The following is a 22,511-nucleotide window of genomic DNA, read 5'->3' as shown; positions in this document are numbered from 1 at the left end:
ACTTAAAACAGCGGTGTCTGATTAGGGGCGAGACGTGGGCTGATGACATCATAGTTTCAGAAAATTTACGGATTCGCCGTCCAGACAAAAATGCAAAACAGCAGATCCGTGTGGACGAAACGACTATCCGATAAAAAAAAATTTGCTTATTCACAGAAACGTGTCTCCGTGTGGATGGAAAAAAAGGAAAAAAGAAAAAAAATCTCAGAAACCATGTTTCCCTCTCAAACGTGATTGGATTGTGAAGGGCGCCACTGATTGGGACAGCCTATCAGCAATCACATTCAGCTTTCCGCCAAAGACTTCATGTTGACAGTACGTACACACACACACACAGAGAGAGTTGTCACACATAGATTGTGTATGTGAGAATGGTGTTAATTCAGCTGAAAATATTTTCTTCTACCTTTGCCTGTAGGCCAATGTGAGAGGAAGGGTCTTAATACTGTCACTCAAATGAGCAGAATAATTTTTTTTCCTTCTTTGTACGCTGACCTAAGCACAGCTGATTAGCTGATTTTCTTTAATCAGTTTTATGTTCTCTTCTATGCTGTGTGTATAACACGGTCAGATTCAGAGGTGTTTCAGAACATTGTTATATTGCCTTCTTTGCTCGTTTAAGTTTATTGATTTGATTGATGAAAAAAACATAGAAACTCACATTTACACACAATTGTTTGCTGAATTTTCTTTTCTGATATTACACATTAATGTAAGCTGAGCATTTGCTTTGATGTTCCTGAGTATGCGGTGTGTTTAACACAGTCAGGTTCAGATGTGGGTGCAAAAAATCCATTAAAACTCTAACAGAGGTTTGTCAGAGCGTTGCCATTGTGCTATTGCCTTGTGGGCAAGTGAGAAATGTTAAAAACATAATAATAAAAAATATGAAAATGACTTGATTTTACTTTCAGTACCTTTTACATTCTCCAAGGTATTAACATTAACATTTTTCATAAATCCATGTAGGACGTTTCTGTACATAAATGTAATCACTGTGGCAGTAGTAATGCAATATTTAGAAAATGTACTCTTGATACATACTCATGTACTCTTGATTCAGTACTTTTACTTAAGTACACAACTGACTGTAGTACTTTAACTTGTACTTGAGTAAAATTAAGCAAGGGGTATCTGTACTTTTAGTCAAGTAATAAAGCCGTGTACTCTGTCCGTCTCTGACAGAACCTATTATTGCATCATATAATAATTGCTGTTAATAATGTTCATCGTCTGGCTGACTACTTGTATTAATTTTTCAGAAAAATCCTGGTCATATGTACACAAACTGACAGTCACCACTTATAAGCTACTACTAAATATTGTAGAAACTTAATTTTCTGTAAAGTTGCTTTGTAATGATTTGTATCATAAAAAGCGCTATACAAATAAACTTGAATTGAATTCTAATCAGTGATGCCATCTACACTGGATGTGGCGCAGTGCGGCCCGACAAATCCTCGACAGAAAACTGCTGACTCCTATTTATGACGTGCTGACACAACGTTCAAATGATTAGTGATGCTTTGTCGTGTCCAGTGTAGATATATGATGTGGCAGCAAAAACATTGCGAGTGTAAAGTAAAGAAAAGAGGACACTGAAAATAGATGATTTAAATGTGAATGGACTGAACAGTTTTGAGTGAGTGAGTGATAAGTTACCATCTTTATTATGGATGTTGTTTCGCATTGAGTTCACAGTTTTAACAAAAGTTTGCTTTAGCATAATTTATTTTCAAGATCTGAGGTACAATATCTATTGTTGCTTCCACTATGGCTATAAAGATCACGCCAAATAATATTTAAACTCACATCAGACATTTTTAACACTGAATAAAGCATATAGTCATTATCTAAGATTAGCACTGTCATATTTTGTATGTTGCTCCTGCCGCAACATCATAGAAAATAAAAAGCATTTCTAAAATAGACTTCCGTGTGGCTTATGGTCACATGTCACTGGTGGTTAGGACAAAAACTACATGGAAAATATACTTTTTATCGCATCGCATCACGATGGTTGGGTTGAGTTTGATCCCCCCCAAAAAGTATAAAAATATTAATGCTGACAGATCATATAATTCAATCTGCAATTAGGAAAAGTGGAGATAAGAGATCCTGTATAGGAACGAGCAGGAACAGTTGATTTGCATGGCAGAAATGGACATTCAGATTTTTTGTTTGTTCATATATTTTTTCATATTCAACAGGCAAAGTTCTTCTTTATCTAAAAGGAAAAATTTTCATGATTGTTTGAATAAAACAGACTACTGGGGGGGGAAATCTGAACATTTATATTGTGACCATCTTATGATTATTTTAACAAAAGCAACAATAATATAATAACTGTAATAATAATAATAATAATTTAAAAGAAAACTAATTGAGGAACCCTCCCATAGGGAAACATACCAACCAACTACCAAGTGTCTATGATATTCCCTCTCCCTCAATTAAAATGTATGGTGGTTTTCCCTTTTGTATCATCTGCGAGGTGATCACTGTAAGTAATTTTAACTACATAGAAAAGTAACAACTCTCCTCAAGAAATGTCCACAGTTTTACTGTCTACATTATTTAAACGGTTATGGGTTGGTTCATTGAAACTGAAAATGTTTGTAATGTACTAAATATTTAACTCCATTATTGTATGAAAGAACAAAACTGCATTCAAAACCATAGTTTCCTCCTCTGCATTTAACAATACCGTGTGTAAGTTTCAGGCTGGGGTAATACAAGGACATACAAGTTTGAGAAGAAGAAAGTGCAAGATTGTTTGCTGATATGTTCTCATGATTTCACACCCAACTGTTTTTGTGAAACTCTTGTGGTATTATTTCACAATAGACTGACCCTAAAGCAGACAGACCATCAATGGAAAATGACAAGTAGAAATGGTCTGAGACTGAGCAAAGAGGTCAAAGCCATTACCAACCTTACAAATTCCGTTAATGCATATGTCGCGGCTCTGACTGCCTTCATAGCACTGTGTTCCATCTACAACAGTGTCCAGCATCCTCTCAGAAAAGGGCTCATTCACAGGTCTACAGTGCAGCTCACACGGATGAACTGAAAATGACACAAACATAATCCTTCTGTGACATCTATATTTAAAGAATGCTAGGACACGAAAACTCTCATTCTTGCCCCAGCACACTACATGAGTGCATTATGCACACCTCTGTTATTCACCTCTGTTATTTACATGTATCCATTTATAAAACTTTCCCTTATAAGGGATTTTGTTAAAGCGGCTGCACTGGATGTGTCTGAAGCTGTGGTCCGCAGGGCAGGGGTCACGGTTACAGGTTCGAAATCTGCGGCGCTCTCCGAGACAGTATTTACCTCCATACTTGGGTCTAAAAAACAAATGCATGAAATATTTAAAATATTTCCCTTAAAGTCCCTTAAAAAATGTTTATGTATACATAAGCACAAAAAAATAATAATACATATAATAATACAAATATTAACCACTAGAAAGTCTAAAGCTTAAAAACTGGTATAGAAAGAAATCTTTGCCATGACTAGATCACCTTGTCAAAGCAACTACTGGCACTAAATGCAATTAAGTTATGCTATTTTTTTTTTTTTTCATTTCCCAAACTCACACCATTGGTTGAGCCTGAAATTGATATGTGTTTTTAAAGCATGGTTACCTTCATTTTAGGGTAACCCCTAAATGGCTTACTCATATAATATATGTCCCTATACATTAAAGTGGGACAGGAGAAAGTATTTTTTAGCATCAAATCACACAGTTAAAGGTGAAGTTTGTAAGATACTTTTTTTGTCAAAATACATTCTCTTAACCAATTTATTGTTCATTGACTACTAGAAGTATGCCATGTGTGGGTTTATCTTCCCTAAAAGACATGGAGACTTCCAGGCACCATCAATGCATTTGGAGCAATCCACACAGATCTCTTTCCAGCTGAATCAGTAGCAAGAGTTTGATGTGTGTTTAACTGGTGTGGGATCATGGTTGACTTGTTACATGGGAAAAGAATTGAAATTCAGTTACAGAAGTGCTAGCCAAAATTCAAAGACTTGCCATAAGGCAGAAACAGGCAACAGGGTAAAACATGGGTAAACAAATGGTGCTTTTACAACATGCATGAATTTGCTAGAATGTTTGGGTTTCAGTTGAGAAACTCTAGAAAAAAAGCTATTTACTAAGTACATAGTGGAAGTGGAGTAGAATCTTTTTTCCCCACATCCTTAAGTTCTTCTGAAATTTGACTCAGTTGTTGCACATGTTTTCCATCAATTAATTTGAGTTTATCTTAGAGATTAATTCACAAGTGGGCCACAACCTGGTTCTATAACCATTTCCATCTTTGAAAACTTGCTTGGGGTGCAAATCATCTGCCAGCATAGCGAATCACAGTCCAAGCCAAATATAATGAAATGGTTATTATACTACATAAACTCTGAACATTTGGACTACAGACAATGATTTTTGTTTTTTATTGGTCTAGTGGGGTTCTCTGATATTGTATGGGTTCTGAATTTCTCACCATTTAACAATTTTGTTGGAACACAGTTCCTAGAATGCCATTTAAGATGATTGAAAATATATAATAAATGATAATTACATGCATAAAAATCCCAAACACATTATGTTGACATAGTGGTGAGACATAAATGCAATCACCTCCTCATCAAATGCTAGCCTACAATCTATGATATAAATAAGCTTATAAAAATTCTTATGGTTTGTGTTTATCAAAGTAAACCAGATTAAACTACTGTAGCTGTAAGGATTCTTTTTACACTACCTTGGAGTTTTGTGAATTTGTGGACCCCACTGGAGACTACTGTTGCTATGCAGTTGCTTTTGGTTTCTAGATGGTTGCCAGACAAAAGAACCCACTGCCATGCATTCACCACTGATGATTGTTTCCAGACAGGTATCCCAAGAAAAAATTTAAGATTTTTTTTTTTATTCGGACATGCTGGTAAGAAATAAATGTATTAATTTCCTTTGGATCCATAAACATGCCAGTCTTTTCCCATACAAACTATGATAAAAAAATAGCTATTCTCATGGTTTGTGGTGTGTATTTTGTGTGCGTATATGATTTTCTGAAACTGGAAATGAAGGAAACCAGGAGACTCACACAGGGTTGAGGCAGTCCCTCTGGGCATTCTGAACGCCTACACCGCATGTCCTGGTGCACTCAGACCACTCGCTCCATGAATCCCAGCCACCATTCACGCTTTCAGGCTGGAAGCCCATCTCTACACATTCCCTGTCAAAACACCACTGACCAAAAAGAAGAAAAAAATTCCAACCAAGACTTTCAGTTGGTCAGAGTAAAAGGCAGTGAACTTCATGTGGTAAAATGAAAAGCCCACAGAAAGCTTGGCTTGCCTTGCCCTCACCGCACTTGGTCCCATCCACAGCACCATCCAGCTTCGAGTGGCAGGTTGAGCCCACTGTGCACCACAGGGTGCTGCAGATATTCTGAAGGGTAGAATCATTTAACAATAGTTCAAAGCTACATAAAATGTTATTATTAATGTTTTAGAAGTGTCTTTATTCTTAATCTATGGAAGTCGATTTTTGTCACTGATTGAATTATTATTTTTTTTAATTCTGAGGGGGAAAAACTATAAAGAAACTTAAATGTTGAGTAAAAAAGGTGAAATTAAGAATTTGGACTATATCTTGCATTCAATTGCGAGTTCATATATCTCAATTCTGATTTTCTTTCTCAGAATTGCGAGATGAAAAGTCTGAACAGTAAGATATAATCTCAGAATTATGAAATAAACTGTCCAAAATGTTAGATGAAAAGGTTGCAGATATTTTTCTTATCCTGTGGCAGAAACAAGCTTTCATACTTAACTGTATTTATGTTGTGTTAAATAATTGTATACCTTTCAAATAAAAGTTATGTTAAGTGTCACCTGGTCTCATGGCATAAATGTACCTGGGTGCACTTTTTAGCAAGATGCAAAATATGTACAACCCCAAATCAGAAAAAGTTGGGAGAGTATGGAAAACGCAAATAAAAAAAAAAGTAGTGATTTCTAAATTTACTTTGACTTTTATTTCATTGCAGACAATATGAACAAAATATTTCATGTTTTGTCTGGTCAACTTCATGTCATTTGTAAATATGCATCCTTTCCTGTCATTCAGACCTGCAACACATTTAAAAAAAAGTTGGGACAGGAGCAATTTAGGGCTAGTAATGAGGTAAAATGGTTAAACAATGATGTGATTTGAAACGGTGATGTCAACAGGTGATTGTAATTATGATTTGGTACAAAAGCAGCATCCAAGAAAGGTCTAATCCTTTAGGAGCAAAGATGGGCCGAGGATCGCCAGTTTGCCAACAAATACGTGATAAAATTATTGAAATGTTTAAAAACAATGTTCCTCAAAGAAAGATAGGAAGAGATTTGGATATTTCACATTCAACAGTGCATAACATAATTAAAAGGTTCAAGGAATCTGGAGGAATTTCAGTGCGTAAAGGACAAGGGCGCAAGCCTAAGCTGAACAACTGTGATCTCCGATCCCTCAGGTGGCACTGCATCAAGAATCGTCATTCATCTATAAGCGATATCACCACATGGGCTCAGGACTACTTTGGCAAACCTTTGTCAAGTACCACAATACGTAGTTACATCCACAAATGCCAGTTAAAACTGTACTGTGCCAAAAGGAAGCCCTATGTTAACAGTGTCCAGAAGCGCCGTCGACTTCTCTGGGCTCGGAGGCATCTGGGATGGACCATCACACAGTGGAAACATGTACTGTGGTCAGATGAATCAGTATTTCAGGTATTTTTTGGGAGGAATGGACACTGTGTGCTCTGGACCAAAGAAGAAAAGGATCATCCAGACTGTTACCAGCAACAAGTCCAAAAGCCAGGGTCTGTCATGGTATGGGGTTGTGTCAGTGCCCTTGGCAAAGGTAACTTGCACTTCTGTGAAGGCACCATTAATGCTGAAAAGTACATAGAGATTGGAGCATAATATGCTGCCTTCAAGAAGACATCTTTTCCAGGGACGTCAATGCATATTTTAACAAGACAATGGAAAACCACATTCTGCACACATTGCAAAGTCCTGGCTGCGGAGGAAGAGGGTACAGGTACTTGACTGGCCTGCCTGCAGTCCCGACCTGTCTCCAATAGAGAATGTGTGGCGCATTTTGAAGCACAAAATGCGACAACGAAGACCCCATACTGTTGCCCACCTTAAGACTTGTTTGCACTTGGTGTCTTCAGTCCCTAAATGTCTTTTAAGTGTTGTGAAAAGGAATGGCAACATTACAAAGTGGTAAATGCTTTACGGTCCCAATGCTTTGTTCTGTAGCTCATGGAGTGGGGGGGGGGGGGGGTTTGAGAAGCTCAGTTTCAAATCCCATGTAACCACAGTTTGACAAAGCAGTTCAAATCGGCTTATACAGAAGCTGAAATGACAAGGTTGCATTAAAAAAAATGTGTTTTTATATCAGTTTTCCATTTGTTTACACAATTTTTAAGCTGCTCATGGTAAAATGATTTGGCTTGCTGTCTGCAGTGAAGGGGGCTCGAGGAAGCAGCTTCAACTTGAGTTTTGATTCCCCCAGGGAAAGTGAAGTTTGGATGGATACTTAAATTATGTTGGTAGTGCTGGGGAGGCAGCAGAATGTCGAAGCAGCTGATGTTGGTGGTGATGTTGAGTGTTGCTCAAGCTCCAACAGTAAATTGAAAGATTAGAATTCAATTTCAAATTGCATTTAGGAATTTCATATAATGCCTAAATTAATTAGGTAATCAATAATTCGATTGATAATTCGAATTTCATAGATAAACAAAAAGTATAGTTTTTATTAAATTATATTTGTCTGCATGCTGCATGCAATACAGAACCGTATGGCCAATTAGCATTTTTGCATTTAAAGAATATACTGGAGCTAAACCTGAGAAAGGAGTCCAGAGTTGATGGGCTGGGATTATGCTATTGAGAATGATGTACAGTACATCCTATTAAATGACTGAATGTAATTTATAAACACACATCCACATCACTGACATTCTAAATGCCACAATGAAAAAATTAGGAAACGGCGTGTGCTTTGAGGTCTCCTCTGGAATCCTGAAATGCATGGAGTTGTGTCCTGTAAATAATGTTTTCCTAAACTTTTGGGAAATGGCAAACCTTGTGTGTTGTGCACCAAATACAAACATTCATTACATTTTTAAACCTCTGCAATTTATTCTGGTGTCATTTCTTGAACTGTAACAGTTCAGATAAGGAAACTGAAGTCTGGCTTTATCTGTGTCTGTGACATTTGGCCAATAATTGAAAGATGCTCAGTATCTGCCAACAGCTGCTGCAGAAAGCACAGAGGACATTACTGATGTAATTTGACATCACCAACGACTATTCTGCAATCTGATGCCATAAATCTGATATGTTGGCTTTCCCCCTCATTGTTCAGCTAGCTTAGGTAAAAAAATTGTGATTTCAAGGTAAAGTGCTCTCTATGTTAAATATTTTACAAAGTAGTTCTTTTAGTTGGAACATAAGCCCTGCTATATATACGAATGATGTGATTTTCCCACTAAAACAGCTGGGAATCAGATGGTACTGATTTAAGTAGAAATTGAGACTTCCTCTGTGATGGAAAAGTGTGTGTGTGGTCTACGTCTTACCAGACACCTAGACAAATATAGGTTTTTATTTTACTGTTTAACAGTGAGAAATCTAAAACAGCCCATGGTCTTGGAAGTACATTATTTGCTTAATGGATAAGTTATATACTGATTAAGCATGCTGAAAAAAAATGGGAAAACATAGATCTGATTTATTCTATCAAATTATTTATTAACTACACAAAAAGAGTGTTGTGCATCATCTTGGCATTTGAAGCACACTTTTTCTTTTTGAAATTTTCAGTGTGAACACAATAATCATGCACATGGCAACTATATTAAAATAGAATAGAACAAATATGAAAACCATATAAAATCACTTTGACAACTGATCATTTAAAAATAACTATTAAATTATGTTGGATTGAGGTATTCATAGGTTCAAGGGAAATCTTACATCTACATCGTCACAGAGCAATGAGCTGGATCCGTATTGGAACTTGCACTGATGAGCAGCACTGTACAGGACGCCAGGGGGAGCAGAGTCCATCTCCAGATCGTTTCTGACAGGAGGGTCATCCAGACACCAGCCCCAGCCTTGACTGTGAGAAACATGGCAAAAACATATGCAACAAATACTCAGTCAAAGGTTTCTGTTTTGGGTGCAATTAATTATATATATATATATATATATATATACACACACTAACCTAAAGGATTATTAGGAACACCTGTTCAATTTCTCATTAATGCAATTATCTAATCAACCAATCACATGGCAGCTGCTTCAATGCATTTAGGGGTGTGGTCCTGGTCAAGACAATCTCCTGAACTCCAAACTGAATGTCAGAATGGGAAAGCAATTTTGAGCGTGGCATGGTTGTAGGTGCCAGACGGACCGGTCTGAGTATTTCACAATCTGCTCAGTTACTGGGATTTTCACGGACAACCATTTCTAGGGTTTACAAAGAATGGAGTGAAAAGGGAAAAACATCCAGTATGCGGCAGTCCTGTGGGCGAAAATGCCTTGTTGATGCTAGAGGTCAGAGGAGAATGGGTCGACTGATTCAAGCTGATAGAAGAGCAACTTTGACTGAAATAACCACTCGTTACAACCGAGGTATGCAGCAAAGCATTTGTGAAGCCACAACACACAACCTTGAGGCGGATGGGCTACAACAGCAGAAGACCCCACCGGGTACAACTCATCTCCACAACAAATAGGAAAAAGAGGCTACAATTTGCACAAGCTCACCAAAATTGGACAGTTGAAGACTGGAAAAATGTTGCCTGGTCTGATGAGTCTCGATTTCTGTTGAGACATTCAGATGGTAGAGTCAGAATTTGGCAACAGAATGAGAACATGGATCCATCATGCCTTGTTACCACTGTGCAGGCTGGTGGTGGTGGTGTAATGGTGTGGGGGATGTTTTCTTGGCACACTTTTGGCCCCTTAGTGCCAATTGGGCATCGTTTAAATGCCACGGCCTACCTGAGCATTGTTTCTGACCATGTCAATCCCTTTATGACCACCATGTACCCATCCTCTGATGGCTACTTCCAGCAGGATGATGCACCATGTCACAAAGCTCGAATCATTTCAAATTGGTTTCTTGAACATGACAATGAGTTCACTGTACTAAAATGGCCCCCACAGTCACCAGATCTCAACCCAATAGAGCATCTTTGGAATGTGGTGGAATGGGAGCTTCGTGCCCTGGATGTGCATCCCACAAATCTCCATCAACTGCAAGATGCTATCCTATCAATATGAGCCAACATTTCTAAAGAATGCTTTCAGCACCTTGTTGAATCAATGCCACGTAGAATTAAGGCAGTTCTGTAGGCGAAAGGGGGTCAAACACAGTATTAGTATGGTGTTCCTAATAATCCTTTAGGTAAGTATATATATATATATATATATATAAATACTCTTCAGTATTTGTCTAAATCCAAAAGGCAGCCTGAGATGAAGACAGACACAGTTTTTGTTTTATCCAGCTATATTTACACAGAGCAACTAATAACATCCAAGTGAAGATATAGCACCAACATGTCAGAAAAAAAAATTATGAAAATTAGTTGAAAAAAGGATAACCGTTGTAGTTAATCACATTAATCACAAAAACATTTGACTTTCAGCTGTGATCAGATGTGGTCATTTTGATTAGCTCAGCATGAAAAGAGCTTTCCAGGAGCATATATGGGATAAAGTTGTGGACAGGTGCAATCAGGAGATGGATACAAAAAGATTTCAAAGGCTTTATCTATGCCTAGAAGCACAGTGAAGTCTATTATTTAGAAGTGGAAGGTATTTGGTACAATACAGACCCTCCACTGAACGGGACATCGCTCCAAACAGGATGAAAGAGCAAGGAGGAAACTGGTCAGAGAGGCTATGGGAAGAAGGTTTAACTTCCAACATGAAAATGACGCAAAGCACACAGCAAAACTGAGCCCACAGTGGTTGAAGGAGAAAAAGGTGAATGTCATTGCATGGCCTATCAGAGCCCAGACTTAAACCCCACTGAAAATCTCTGGAATGATTTGAAGACTACTGTCCACAAACCTTTACCAACAAATTTAACAAAACTTGAGCAGTTTCCAAAGAACAGTGGGCAAATATTGCAAAGTCTAGATGTGCATGTTGGTGTTATATCTTTTACTTGGATGTTATTGTTAATAAATACAGCTGGATAAAACAAAAACTGTTCCCATCTTATTTTCAGGCTGCAAAGCAACAAAATTTGATATTTTAAGGGTTGGGGGTTGTTTTTTTAAATCTATACCCACTTTAGCATACTGCAATATTTATGCTAAAGGCAAATTTAGGCTATCTCAAAAACATTATTGTTAGGACTTCTCCAGTAATAAAAGAACCAGCAATGTAGAAGAGATACAGTATAGGATACCCTACAGGAACTCAGATTCTGATTTCATGGTGCCTTTGGAGTTTTAAACATTATTTGCAGTTTCTAAGTTCCTCTTTTTATCAAATACTGATATATACAGAGACAAACTTTCCTTAAGTTTGTCCAATGATATAATTTTCAGGTTTAAAGAATATAAACTTTCTTTAGGTAGAACTAATTGAGCTTCAATAACACATCTGCTTGTCAAGTCTTACAATTATGCATCACTGTCTGTAGGTCATCACTGTTTCTAAGAGCTTTATCAGATTTCAAATGCAGACTACAAACAGTTCCAATCTACACTCACTGTATGCTGTAATACTTTGAAAAATCAACATTTATCGCCATATCAAAATCTCAGTTGGCTAGAATATTTTAATAATTGCTTAATTTCACTGCAGGCCTGTTTAGCTGGCACTACTGGAAAAGTAAAACATTTTTCACATTAATATGCATAGATTGCAAATTTAATAGTGGAAAAAATTCAGACAAAAAAAAAAAAAAGTGCCATTAAATTTGACAAAATCTGAAATTATTACATAAGCCCTCAAAACCTGCAGTGCAGATTGCTGAAAATGCTCCCCAAAACTCTTAGGTTAACTCTTAGGTAAAGTTAGCCTTACTAAATATGCCTTTAGTTAAATTTTAGTTAAACGTTTCAGCCAAAATATAACGATGTAATTGTGGTTCAATCTTGACTTAATTCTAAGCAACAAATCTCCATGTCAAAGTGGACAGCGTTTAAGCCTTTGATTCCGTTTTTGCAATGTAGCTCATATAATTCAGCTGAAAACACTCAACAGCTAGAACTGACACAGGGAAGTTGGATACATGCAACTGCAAATATTCCTTTAAAAGCCCACAATTGTTTTGGTCTGGATGAATAAGACTAAACTGTTCAGAGAACAAGGACAGGTCCTTTCTGGACACATGGCATCTGTCTTTAAGCCTCCCAAACCACATTATCCTTCCCTCAGATGGTCACATTCCTGTATGGATTCCATGTTTGCTATTTGTTCAATGTGTGTGTTCAATCCTCATGTCATCCAGAAAGAAGCTTTTATTTTTAATAATTTTAATTAGTTTAAATTCAACATTTAAGTTTAACAATTATTACAGTTTTATTAATTTATTTGAATTCTGTGCCCTTACATTGAATCATGGTAGCAAACAGGATGCATAAAATTCAGAAATTGGATAGGAATTTAAAAGGCATTCACAGCTGAGTTCTGAACAAAACCCTCCAGGCGAAGAGGACAAGTGCAATTTAATGTTTCATGAATTTTAACACACAAAAACTAACATATAAACCTTAAGGCAGAACACAATATTTTACTATATTAAAGGAAGATAGTATTCTGGTTCAATGTAAGTTTTACAGCAATTTGAGTAAATACTTGAGTAAGTCATATTATATAAGCTTGAGAATTTGCAAAAAGGCAGTCTTTTTCATTATTCATATTTTTTTTAAATATCAGTATTTACTTGTTTGCTTCAGTGTATTGCATCTGTCAAAATTAACTGAATTGGACAATCACATTTAGCTTGTAACATTTAGTCCTTTTACATCTTGCTGCCACTCCAGCTATTCAAACGGTGATATCAGAGACATAGTATAAAAAGAAATGGCTCACATCTGCCAAAGAGTTTAAAACACAGATAGACTAATGTTAGAAGAGTAGGCCTAACAAATAAAACAAAGGCATTACGATTATATATACTAATTACTTCCTGATTCATCTGCTTGGCCTAGATATAGCAACATAGCCCCATCCTGTGTTTGGGCACTGCCAGTTGTGTTAAACATTTCCGGCCAAGCTGCAGCAAGCAAACCTCGTCTAATGTGCTCCATATGGCAGGCAACAAAACTACTTTAACTATGACAGAAGTATCAACACAGCCTTGTTCCTTCTTGGGAAATCTCAGCCATTCACACTGCATTTGGCAACACACACATGCAAAGCTCAAGAAGGATAGAGCCAGCTTGTTGAGAGGGTAAGAGGCTGATAAAGTGCCCAGTGGCAGTTGCCAAGAAGCTTTCCAATGAACTCCATTAACTTCCCTTAAGCATAACAATCACAGAGTACAAAGATGACACCAATTTATGCATGTAGGCAAAATTCTATGCAAAAGTTAAATATGAAATAACAAAACATATTATATATATAAAAAAAGAAAAACAGAGTTGAAAAATTTGAGATGTGGCCTAGCAGTTAGCAAATCTGCTCTGACTGATATATCGAGCTATGCTTTTCATTCAGGCAACTCAAGTTTGAATTTTGGCAGGTTCTTCTCTATAGGGATTTTAACAGGCTTTGACGAATTCATTTCCACGGATTTTGTAGTGGTTGATTTTATTATATAAGGATTTTATATATATATATATATATATATATATATATATATATATATATATATATATATATATATATATATATATATATATATGGAGAGAGAGAGAGAGATAAAGAGATGGAACTCAAAGAGCAATTTAGCTTTACTCAAGCATAACTAGAAAAATACAGACTACAGAACGTCCAGATAATTCCACAACTTTTTTTGTATGTATTTATTTTTTTATATTCTCTATACCAACACCGTCCAAACCTGCTCCTAGAGGGCCACCGTCCTGCAGAGTTTAGCTCAAACCCTAATTAAAGACAGCAGAACCAGCTAATAAAGGTCTTCAGACGGACTAGAAACTTTCAGACAAGTGTAATGGAGCTGGTTGGAACTAAACTCTCCAGAATGTTGGCCCTCCAGGATAAGGGCTGGACACCCCTGCTCTACAGCATTTCCTGACATCTCTCTACTGTGAAAATAAAAAGGAAAAATCATGACAAGTATAAAAAACAAGTGAGTGAGTTTTTTACTCACTCGAGGAAGCGGGTGATGTATTCACGGCTGCAGCGTGACCAGCTGGGTGGAGGGGTTCCATACAGGAGCTGTGGAGACATGACGAAAGGTCTTTTCCCAATGGGCTCGCAGTCATTGCCGTTCCCATCATGCTGAATACCAAAGCTGTGGGATAAGAGCAAATCGGACAGAGAGAGGATGAGAAGACACTGCTGGACTGGATTTCAGCCATATTTCACATTCGCTCAAAAGCTAGCAATTCAATCTGTGGCTAAAAAAATAATAATAATAATAAAATTGGGTAAGAGTAGTGGTTGAGTAAGAGAGTAAAACTAGAATTGATTTAGGTTTAGCTTACTATAATAGCTTATTACATTTTCACCACTATGTCCTTGTCCTTGTGTGTCCTCACAAGTCTCCAGTGTGATGTCAGAGAGTAGTTTAAATGTATTCATTTTTGTAACTGTAAAGTGTTTCTGTTAACTTTACATGGAGCAAATTCCACTCACAGAAATGGTAACACATACAGTACAGTTTATTCACAGAGAAATTTGCACAGTTTTGTAAAAATTAACTGAATTTTGAAATAAAATCATGAACTTTTGTGGCTGGGCATTTCAAACTAATTTTCTGTTTAGACATTGTGTAACAGATGATAGAGCTTGTTTAGAATATTTCTTAAAATGTACAGTGGGGAAATTAATATTTTCAAATATATTACAAAGACTGCTGTCTCAGAAATAGCGGTCTAGAAACACAGCTCACTAGAGACCCTTACTGAGCTTTTTTGAGTCCCGCTGTGTTTGACTGTTTATCAGGATATCATTGTTTATATTTCTATGTGGTGTGACCACAAACATTTATAAAAGGCATGTGCAGCAGACCAAATGGCATGACATCAAACAAACTCTAAGTCTAAGTAAGACTCTAATACGGTTTCTACAAAACAGACTGTTATTTAGTAGTATGCTCCTGTGAAGAAAACAAAAAACAAATCCCATTTCTGCACCACTACCCATTAGGCTTCACAAACACATTCAGGCAGCTTTCATTTACATAATGGTCTGGAACAAACACTGACTTCTTAAAAACGATTCCGTATTATTTTAAAGGAAACTATACACAATGAATCACACAGATCTGAATAAAAATATAGCTGGAATATATGCTGGCAAAAAAACAAAAAAACTTTATAGTCATAAACTGGTACAAGAAAGAGTCCCTATCTCCGCAACTCTGAGCTGAACATAAAAAAGGTTTAGCTTTCTACTGATGAATGATGAGAGAGAATATTCAGTATGTGATGACCTTATACTGCCTCCAGTAAAGAGTGTGTTACTTCGCAGAACTGATGCATGTTTCATCAAAGACACCTTTGGCTGTGAGAGCAACACAAAATGAGCAATTTACATATTCAACACTATGTCTAGTTTTAGTTGAGGAAGGAATCTGTATTACTTGCCAAATTTGATCAAGAAAAAACATTTTTGATCAGTTTAGTTGAATCAAGTGTTTTGCACGGATGTGTATCATTTCTAAACCAGAGATTAAAGATTGATGATTTCTGAAGGATCATGTGACACTGAAGACTGGAGTGATGACTGCTGAAAATTCAGCTTTGCATCACAGGAATAAATCACATTTTAAGAAATATTCAAATAGGAAAAAGTTATTTTAAATTATAATATATATTGTTTTACCGTTTTTGCTGTATTTTTTTTTGTATTTTTTTTTTTTTTTAATCAAAAAAAATGTAGCCTCGTTTGCCATAAAATAAATATTTTAAAGACAACTAAACATTTGACCATCCCCAAACATTTGAACAGTGGTGTATATATCAGCAGCCACCTTCCCTCTTTAGATCATTATCTGCATTAGATATATACATATAATAGCTCTACCACCAGGAAGGTGGAAGGAGCGGTCTAGAAATGTTGGTAACACTTTATTTTAAAGGCCGCTTCTCACTATTAACTAGTTGCTTAATAGCATGCATATTCTGCACATTTTATCTGTTTCTTAGTACTTATAATGGACATATTAATGCTTTTTTTTTTAGATCTCATAGTCTTACCCAGTGTTGTGGTAGTTACTAAGAAATAGTAACTAGTTACAGTTACTTCATTCAAAAAGTAACTCAATTACTTTGTTGATTACTTACACCAAAAAGTAATGCATAACTGTTAAAAGTAACTTTTTAGTAACTTTTTTTAGAACGTTCTTTAATGTTTCCATTAATGCACTTTTATGCGTTATGGTCTATACAAACACAAAACTGACTTAAACAAAGTAATTTTTAAACACTATTTTGATTAAGTCAGGCCAGCACAAACGGAATATTGTATAATCACAAGGATTTCTGACAATAAATAACAAAATACCTGAATAATATATTCAGAATCAAAAACTAAAGTGGCTTCTGCATCATAAAAGCTGTTGTGTTGAGCCCTTAAAAATGTTCTTTTCACAATTTAAGTATGAAAACTATCAACAATGGACAACATAAAACATTTTGAAAAATTAAATGAAAGCAATCTGAATTATTCAGAATCATTATCTCGGATTTGTAAACTCACTGCTTTGTGGCTCCGCCCCCACCGGCAGATTAATTTCTGTTTATTAAACATTATTTTTTCATAGTATCATATGAGACCATGATCAGCTTTTTAGCATTTATTTTACATTAAATCACCAATAGGATAAGACACTGCCGCTTGTGTTTTATAGCCTAAAATAAAAGCTAAAATGAAGAAAAATAGGAAAAAAGCAATACAAAACAAATAATGTGCTGGTTATGTTGTCATTTCTTTTCTAACTGAATGTAATGTTATAATAGGCCTAATTATTTAATAATAACATTAACAGTGAAGCATGCATCAAACTCTGTTTGGAGCTTAGTATAATAAAATCAACAAAATAAGTTAGATTGATTAAGCCTATAAATTAAAATAATAAAAATAACTATTAATTCCATCATTATTATATATTATTATTGCTCAACTAAAGTAAAATAATGAGCATATTTCCACTTTGAGAAACTGGTCTTGCGCTCGCCTTGACTCGCCATGACTGCTGCAAATACTTGAATAAACGGAAACACGCCCACAGTGCGTCTTCGTGTTTACAGTGGTTGGCATCCACCAATCCTACAATGCGTTGCTGCTGCAAACAGGTTAGGCTGTAGGCTACACTTCAGCCAAACTTAATTAAAAAAGTAACGGACAATGCACCATGTGGTAACGGAGTAAATTTTTTAAAAATGCGTTACAGTATTACTGACTGTCAAAAGTAACTGTACTAATACTGTACTAATAACGCGTTACTGCCCAACACTGGTCTTACCCCACACCTAAACTTAACAACCACTTAACTAACTATCAATAAGCAGAAAATTACCAGTTTTTTAGGCAAAAGTCATAGTTAATAGGTAGTTAATACTGAGAATTGGTCCCCAAACTAATATGTGACCGAAATGTGTACACAACAGCCAAATGTTTGGACACTTGAGTCAATTTTTGCTTCTTGTGGTCTTAAAAAAAAAAAAGTTTGATCAAAAGGTATGTACATGGAAATTCCATTAATAATCGTTAAAAGCGCTATACAATTCCATCAATAATGTTTAAAAGGTAATAGCTAACTTATGATAATCTGAAACTTTTAAAAACCCAAGACTGGCTCTACAGTATATATAATCTGTTTTATAGGACTTACTTGTGGCCAAGCTCATGTGCGATAGTTAATGCGAGGGGTAGGCCTGTATCTTCATTGATGCTGCAGCTGCGATGAGGTTGGCACATTCCAGCCACATGAGACAGTCCCAATGTCTCACAAGGCTTATTGATGGCAGCACAAATGTCTTTTCTGAGTCATAAAAAAAGGGTTAACACAGGTAGTATATATTTATTTAAAGCAATGCAATTTTGGTTACAATTAGGCAATGTGTACCTAGTAATGAGGACAGCCACATCATGATGGACTGGATGATCATCATCCTTCATATTGATGCCTTTCTGCCACTTACAGAAGCTGTTCAGGCTGTTGTCTGCATGATGGGTGATTTTCAAATCCTCCTGATAACAGATGAAAGAAGTAAAAACACAAATATTACATGCAATATTACCATTTTATATGTCTGAAGTATGACATAATTGTCTAAAGAATTACTATTTTAATATTAAACTTGAAAGGTAACCAGAAATTGCTTTATTTGAGCTTTTATTGATGGTATCATGTTGAGGAATGAGAACATACAAAGGTAATTACACAACTCTAAAATGCATTAAAATTTAGAGGGTGGTAAACACTATAAAGTAATAAATGCATACAAGTAAAATATGGTTACACACTGTAACTACAATGACCCCCCAAATACAAATAAGAATAATAATTTGGCAAAGACCTTTCCAGATTTGGTGATTTGTGGATTTTACAGCCTCAGCTAACACAGTTTATAACTTGACAATCATGTGCTTATTTTAAGGAGGCATATTTGAGTACATGGCATTTCAAACCAATCATGGGTACTTTTCCCAAAAGCACTGATGGCAAAACTATTGTTTCAAGTTCCGTTATTACCAATGCTTGCTTGATGTGTGAGAACTATGGTTTTCCAGTAAACTACACAGCTGTTGTTTACCATTTCTGATGTGCTCTATGCGCATAATCAGTGCTCATATGTGAATAAAAGCCAGTCTTGGGGGTTTAGAGCTACATGAGGGTAAGTAATTGATGACAGAATTTTCTTTTTTGGCTGAACTATCCTGCAGAGGTTCTCAACTCTAGCCCTCAAGGTCCAGTTTCCAGCAGAGTTTAGCTCCAACTGTAATCAAGCACACCTGAACAAGCTTGGTCTTCAGGATTACTAGAAAGCTGCAGGCAGGTGGGTTTGATCAAGGTTAGAGCTAAACTCTGCAGGAAATTGGACTTTGAGGGCGAGAGTTGAGAAGCCCTGCTTTAATGCATAAATAACAAGATTCACACTGAACAGCTAAAATACTGTTGTCACTCTTCTTCTTTTTTAACTTTACACACACAGAATTTGGTTATTTACAGGAATGACAACCATATTTACTGAAACAGACAAATAAACTGAACAACTAGTTGTTAATGACGTATTCAAAAGCATATCAAACATGTGTTTCTGTTCACCAGATGTGGAGGAAGCAAATCACAATGTGATGTTTTGACAGTTTTTCCAATCTGTATTTCATTACTGAGTTGATCTCTGTGTTCCTCTCAACAGTGGTTCAGTGTTCTCACCAGTGTTGTCCAGTGGTTGATATTAAAATTACTTCATGCATAAGAAACTAACACCCGGTGACATAAACTGTTTTTATTCATGTTTCTTGTTTGCAGTCATGAATCCAAACAAATGCTATGGTTATCACTATGCCAATAAACAAATTTCAGGAGCAGGCTATGTATGTTAAAGGGTTAGATACTAGCATGAGAGAGTGAGTAATATCATTTAACTGAACAGTGTTGCGGCTGTAATAATAATAATTTTTTTTTTTGCAATATTATTCGAATTTGATTTGATTTATTGTTTATCCCAAGCCCCAACTCACCAAGCAGCAATGCAAGTCAAAATTCCAGTAAACAAATCAATATATTTACTGTAAGTTGAAATTTCAGCCAGATTGTAAGAATGATGATGTGATGTGCATGATTCAAATCAAGTACACTGAATAAAGTCTGCATCTTCTGTGATTTGTTTTCTACCAGCTGCAACTCAAGTTTAAAAATTGCCCCCCCCCCCCCCTCCTTTTTCTCTTCAGAACCCCATGTGGTGACACGTATGGGGAATATTTCTCAGATGAAGCCCCTAAAGTAAAAAGTAAGGAACAGTGATCAATGAACCGTGATTAAGTGATTGATTCCCACATTTAAATGCTGCCATCACCACCAAAACCTTGCAGTGCATACATGGTCAGTGTGTACCTGGTCTGTTTTGCAGCAATGTTGTTGACTCATAATGTCTGCCACGTGTTTTTAGAGCAAGGGTTTGCATGACTGCTTTGTCATTTCACTTACCTCATCCTTTTCAAGCAGAATGAGACGCACGACAGCAATGTTGATGGCATTTCCAATGCTGGCATCCAGAAATAACCCTGCCACCTATAAAACACAGCATTCTGACATCTGCAATTGTAAATAATTCAGATATTGTCCAAAATATAATCTAGATATGAAGCTAATCTAACATCACAACTGTTCTCCCGCAGTAATTTATGAATTCTAGGTCAAAATCTTTGTTAAAATAGCCAGTAATGGCAGTTTGTTTTGATTCCCCTGGAATGGAGAGCATTTGGGTGAAAGCTCTAGAAATGGATAGAGTATCTAGCACAGCTGTGTGCTGAGCCTTGCCTATGATCTGGCCACTGACTAGAGGGAACGATAATACTTAATGTTGTAGTGTTTTTAATGACTGGTATGGGGAGGATTTAGAGTGAGGTAACCTCAGATAGCTTACTGCAGCCGCTGTTTTCAGCAAGCCTGAGGAGAGATCACATAATGACAGATTTTCAGGGGTGATGACAGCAGAGTTAATCGCAGATCTTTACAGGAGCTTGGATGAAAGACAGGCAAGCTGAAGTCCCCCTAAATAGGGTCTAGAAATTCCTGCAGAGCAGTAACTAAGATAAGTCACAGAAAGAACCCAAGAACACGTGATATGACTAACATACTGATATTGAACTAAGGAGTTTAGTACAGACAGATTTTCTGTTGGTGAGATGCTTACAAGTTCTGCTTCTGATTCTGATTCTAATATCAAAGCTCTCTTTGAGGTAAATGTGGTCTGAAATGTGATGAGGCATTTTCTATGCTTCTGTGGTGCTCATACAAATTGTTCCAGTGAATTAATGAGGCACCTTTGAAGCCGTTCTGTTTTTTTGAGGTGAAGCACCTTCTGTGAAAAATGGTAAATGTGACCGCACTTTTAGAATGTTCCTTCCTATGTCAGCAGTAGACAGCAAGGTAGCTTACTAACATGTGGAACAGAGCTAAACACATAGTTAAACAGGCTTTGTGTCGAAATAATTTATACAACAGCCTCTTTTACATACTGTAGCGGTTTTTCCTCACTTTGAAAATTGGTTCTGAATTGGTTTATTGCCCTCTTTAGTCTACTCAACAATACATAAAAACAAGTAAAACACTGCAGTCTGTATAGCCAGACCTGAACTCCTGCCAACTCATGTTGTAAGTAGCAGGATAGACCTACAAGAGAAGCTGCATGCCTGGCAGGAAACTGATGATGATGGAATGTTTCCACTTTATGGAATGTACAACCCGAATTCCGGAAAAGTTGGGACGTTTTTTAAATTTTAATAAAATGAAAACTAAAGGAATTTCAAATCACATGAGCCAATATTTTGTTCACAATAGAACATAGATAACATAGCAAATGTTTAAACTGAGAAATTTTACACTTTTATCCACTTAATTAGCTCATTTAAAATTTAATGCCTGCTACAGGTCTCAAAAAAGTTGGCACGGGGGCAACAAATGGTTAAAAAAGCAAGCAGTTTTGAAAAGATTCAGCTGGGAGAACATCTAGTGATTAATTAAGTTAATTGATATCATGATTAGCTATAATAGCTTTGTCTTAGAGAAGCAGAGTCTCTCAGAAGTAAAGATGGGCAGAGGCTCTCCAATCTGTGAAAGACTGCGTAAAAAAATTGTGGAAAACTTTAAAAACAATGTTCCTCAACGTCAAATTGCAAAGGCTTTGCAAATCTCATCATCTACAGTGCATAACATCATCAAAAGATTCAGAGAAACTGGAGAAATCTCTGTGCGTAAGGGACAAGGCCGGAGACCTTTATTGGATGCCCGTGGTCTTCGGGCTCTCAGACGACACTGCATCACTCATCGGCATGATTGTGTCAATGACATTACTAAATGGGCCCAGGAATACTTTAAGAAACCACTGTTGGTAAACACAATCCGCCGTGCCATCAGCAGATGCCAACTAAAGCTCTATCATGCAAAAAGGAAGCCATATGTGAACATGGTCCAGAAGCGCCGTCGTGTCCTGTGGGCCAATGCTCATTTAAAATGGACTATTTCAAAGTGGAATAGTGTTTTATGGTCAGACGAGTCCAAATTTGACATTCTTGTTGGAAATCACGGACGCGGT

At 36.5% G+C, this 22,511-nt stretch overlaps 1 protein-coding gene across 1 annotated transcript in view; it reads right to left on the bottom strand.

Moving 5' to 3' along the window:
• LOC132109928 (A disintegrin and metalloproteinase with thrombospondin motifs 7-like) overlaps positions 1-22,511 on the bottom strand; it is a 72,956-nt gene that overhangs the window by 33,482 nt on the left and 16,963 nt on the right. Inside the window, 9 exon segments of the mRNA XM_059516396.1 lie at positions 2,936-3,069; positions 3,193-3,359; positions 5,124-5,269; positions 5,378-5,470; positions 9,058-9,202; positions 14,390-14,533; positions 18,080-18,229; positions 18,314-18,438; positions 20,402-20,485. Of these exon segments, the coding sequence (XP_059372379.1) occupies positions 2,936-3,069; positions 3,193-3,359; positions 5,124-5,269; positions 5,378-5,470; positions 9,058-9,202; positions 14,390-14,533; positions 18,080-18,229; positions 18,314-18,438; positions 20,402-20,485 (1,188 nt within the window).

Source organism: Carassius carassius, chromosome 2 (genome assembly GCF_963082965.1).
Source record: "Carassius carassius chromosome 2, fCarCar2.1, whole genome shotgun sequence".
Taxonomy (NCBI): domain Eukaryota; kingdom Metazoa; phylum Chordata; class Actinopteri; order Cypriniformes; family Cyprinidae; genus Carassius; species Carassius carassius.
The sequence above is the reverse complement of the archived record's forward strand: the minus strand, read 5'-3'. Positions and strand labels throughout refer to the sequence as shown.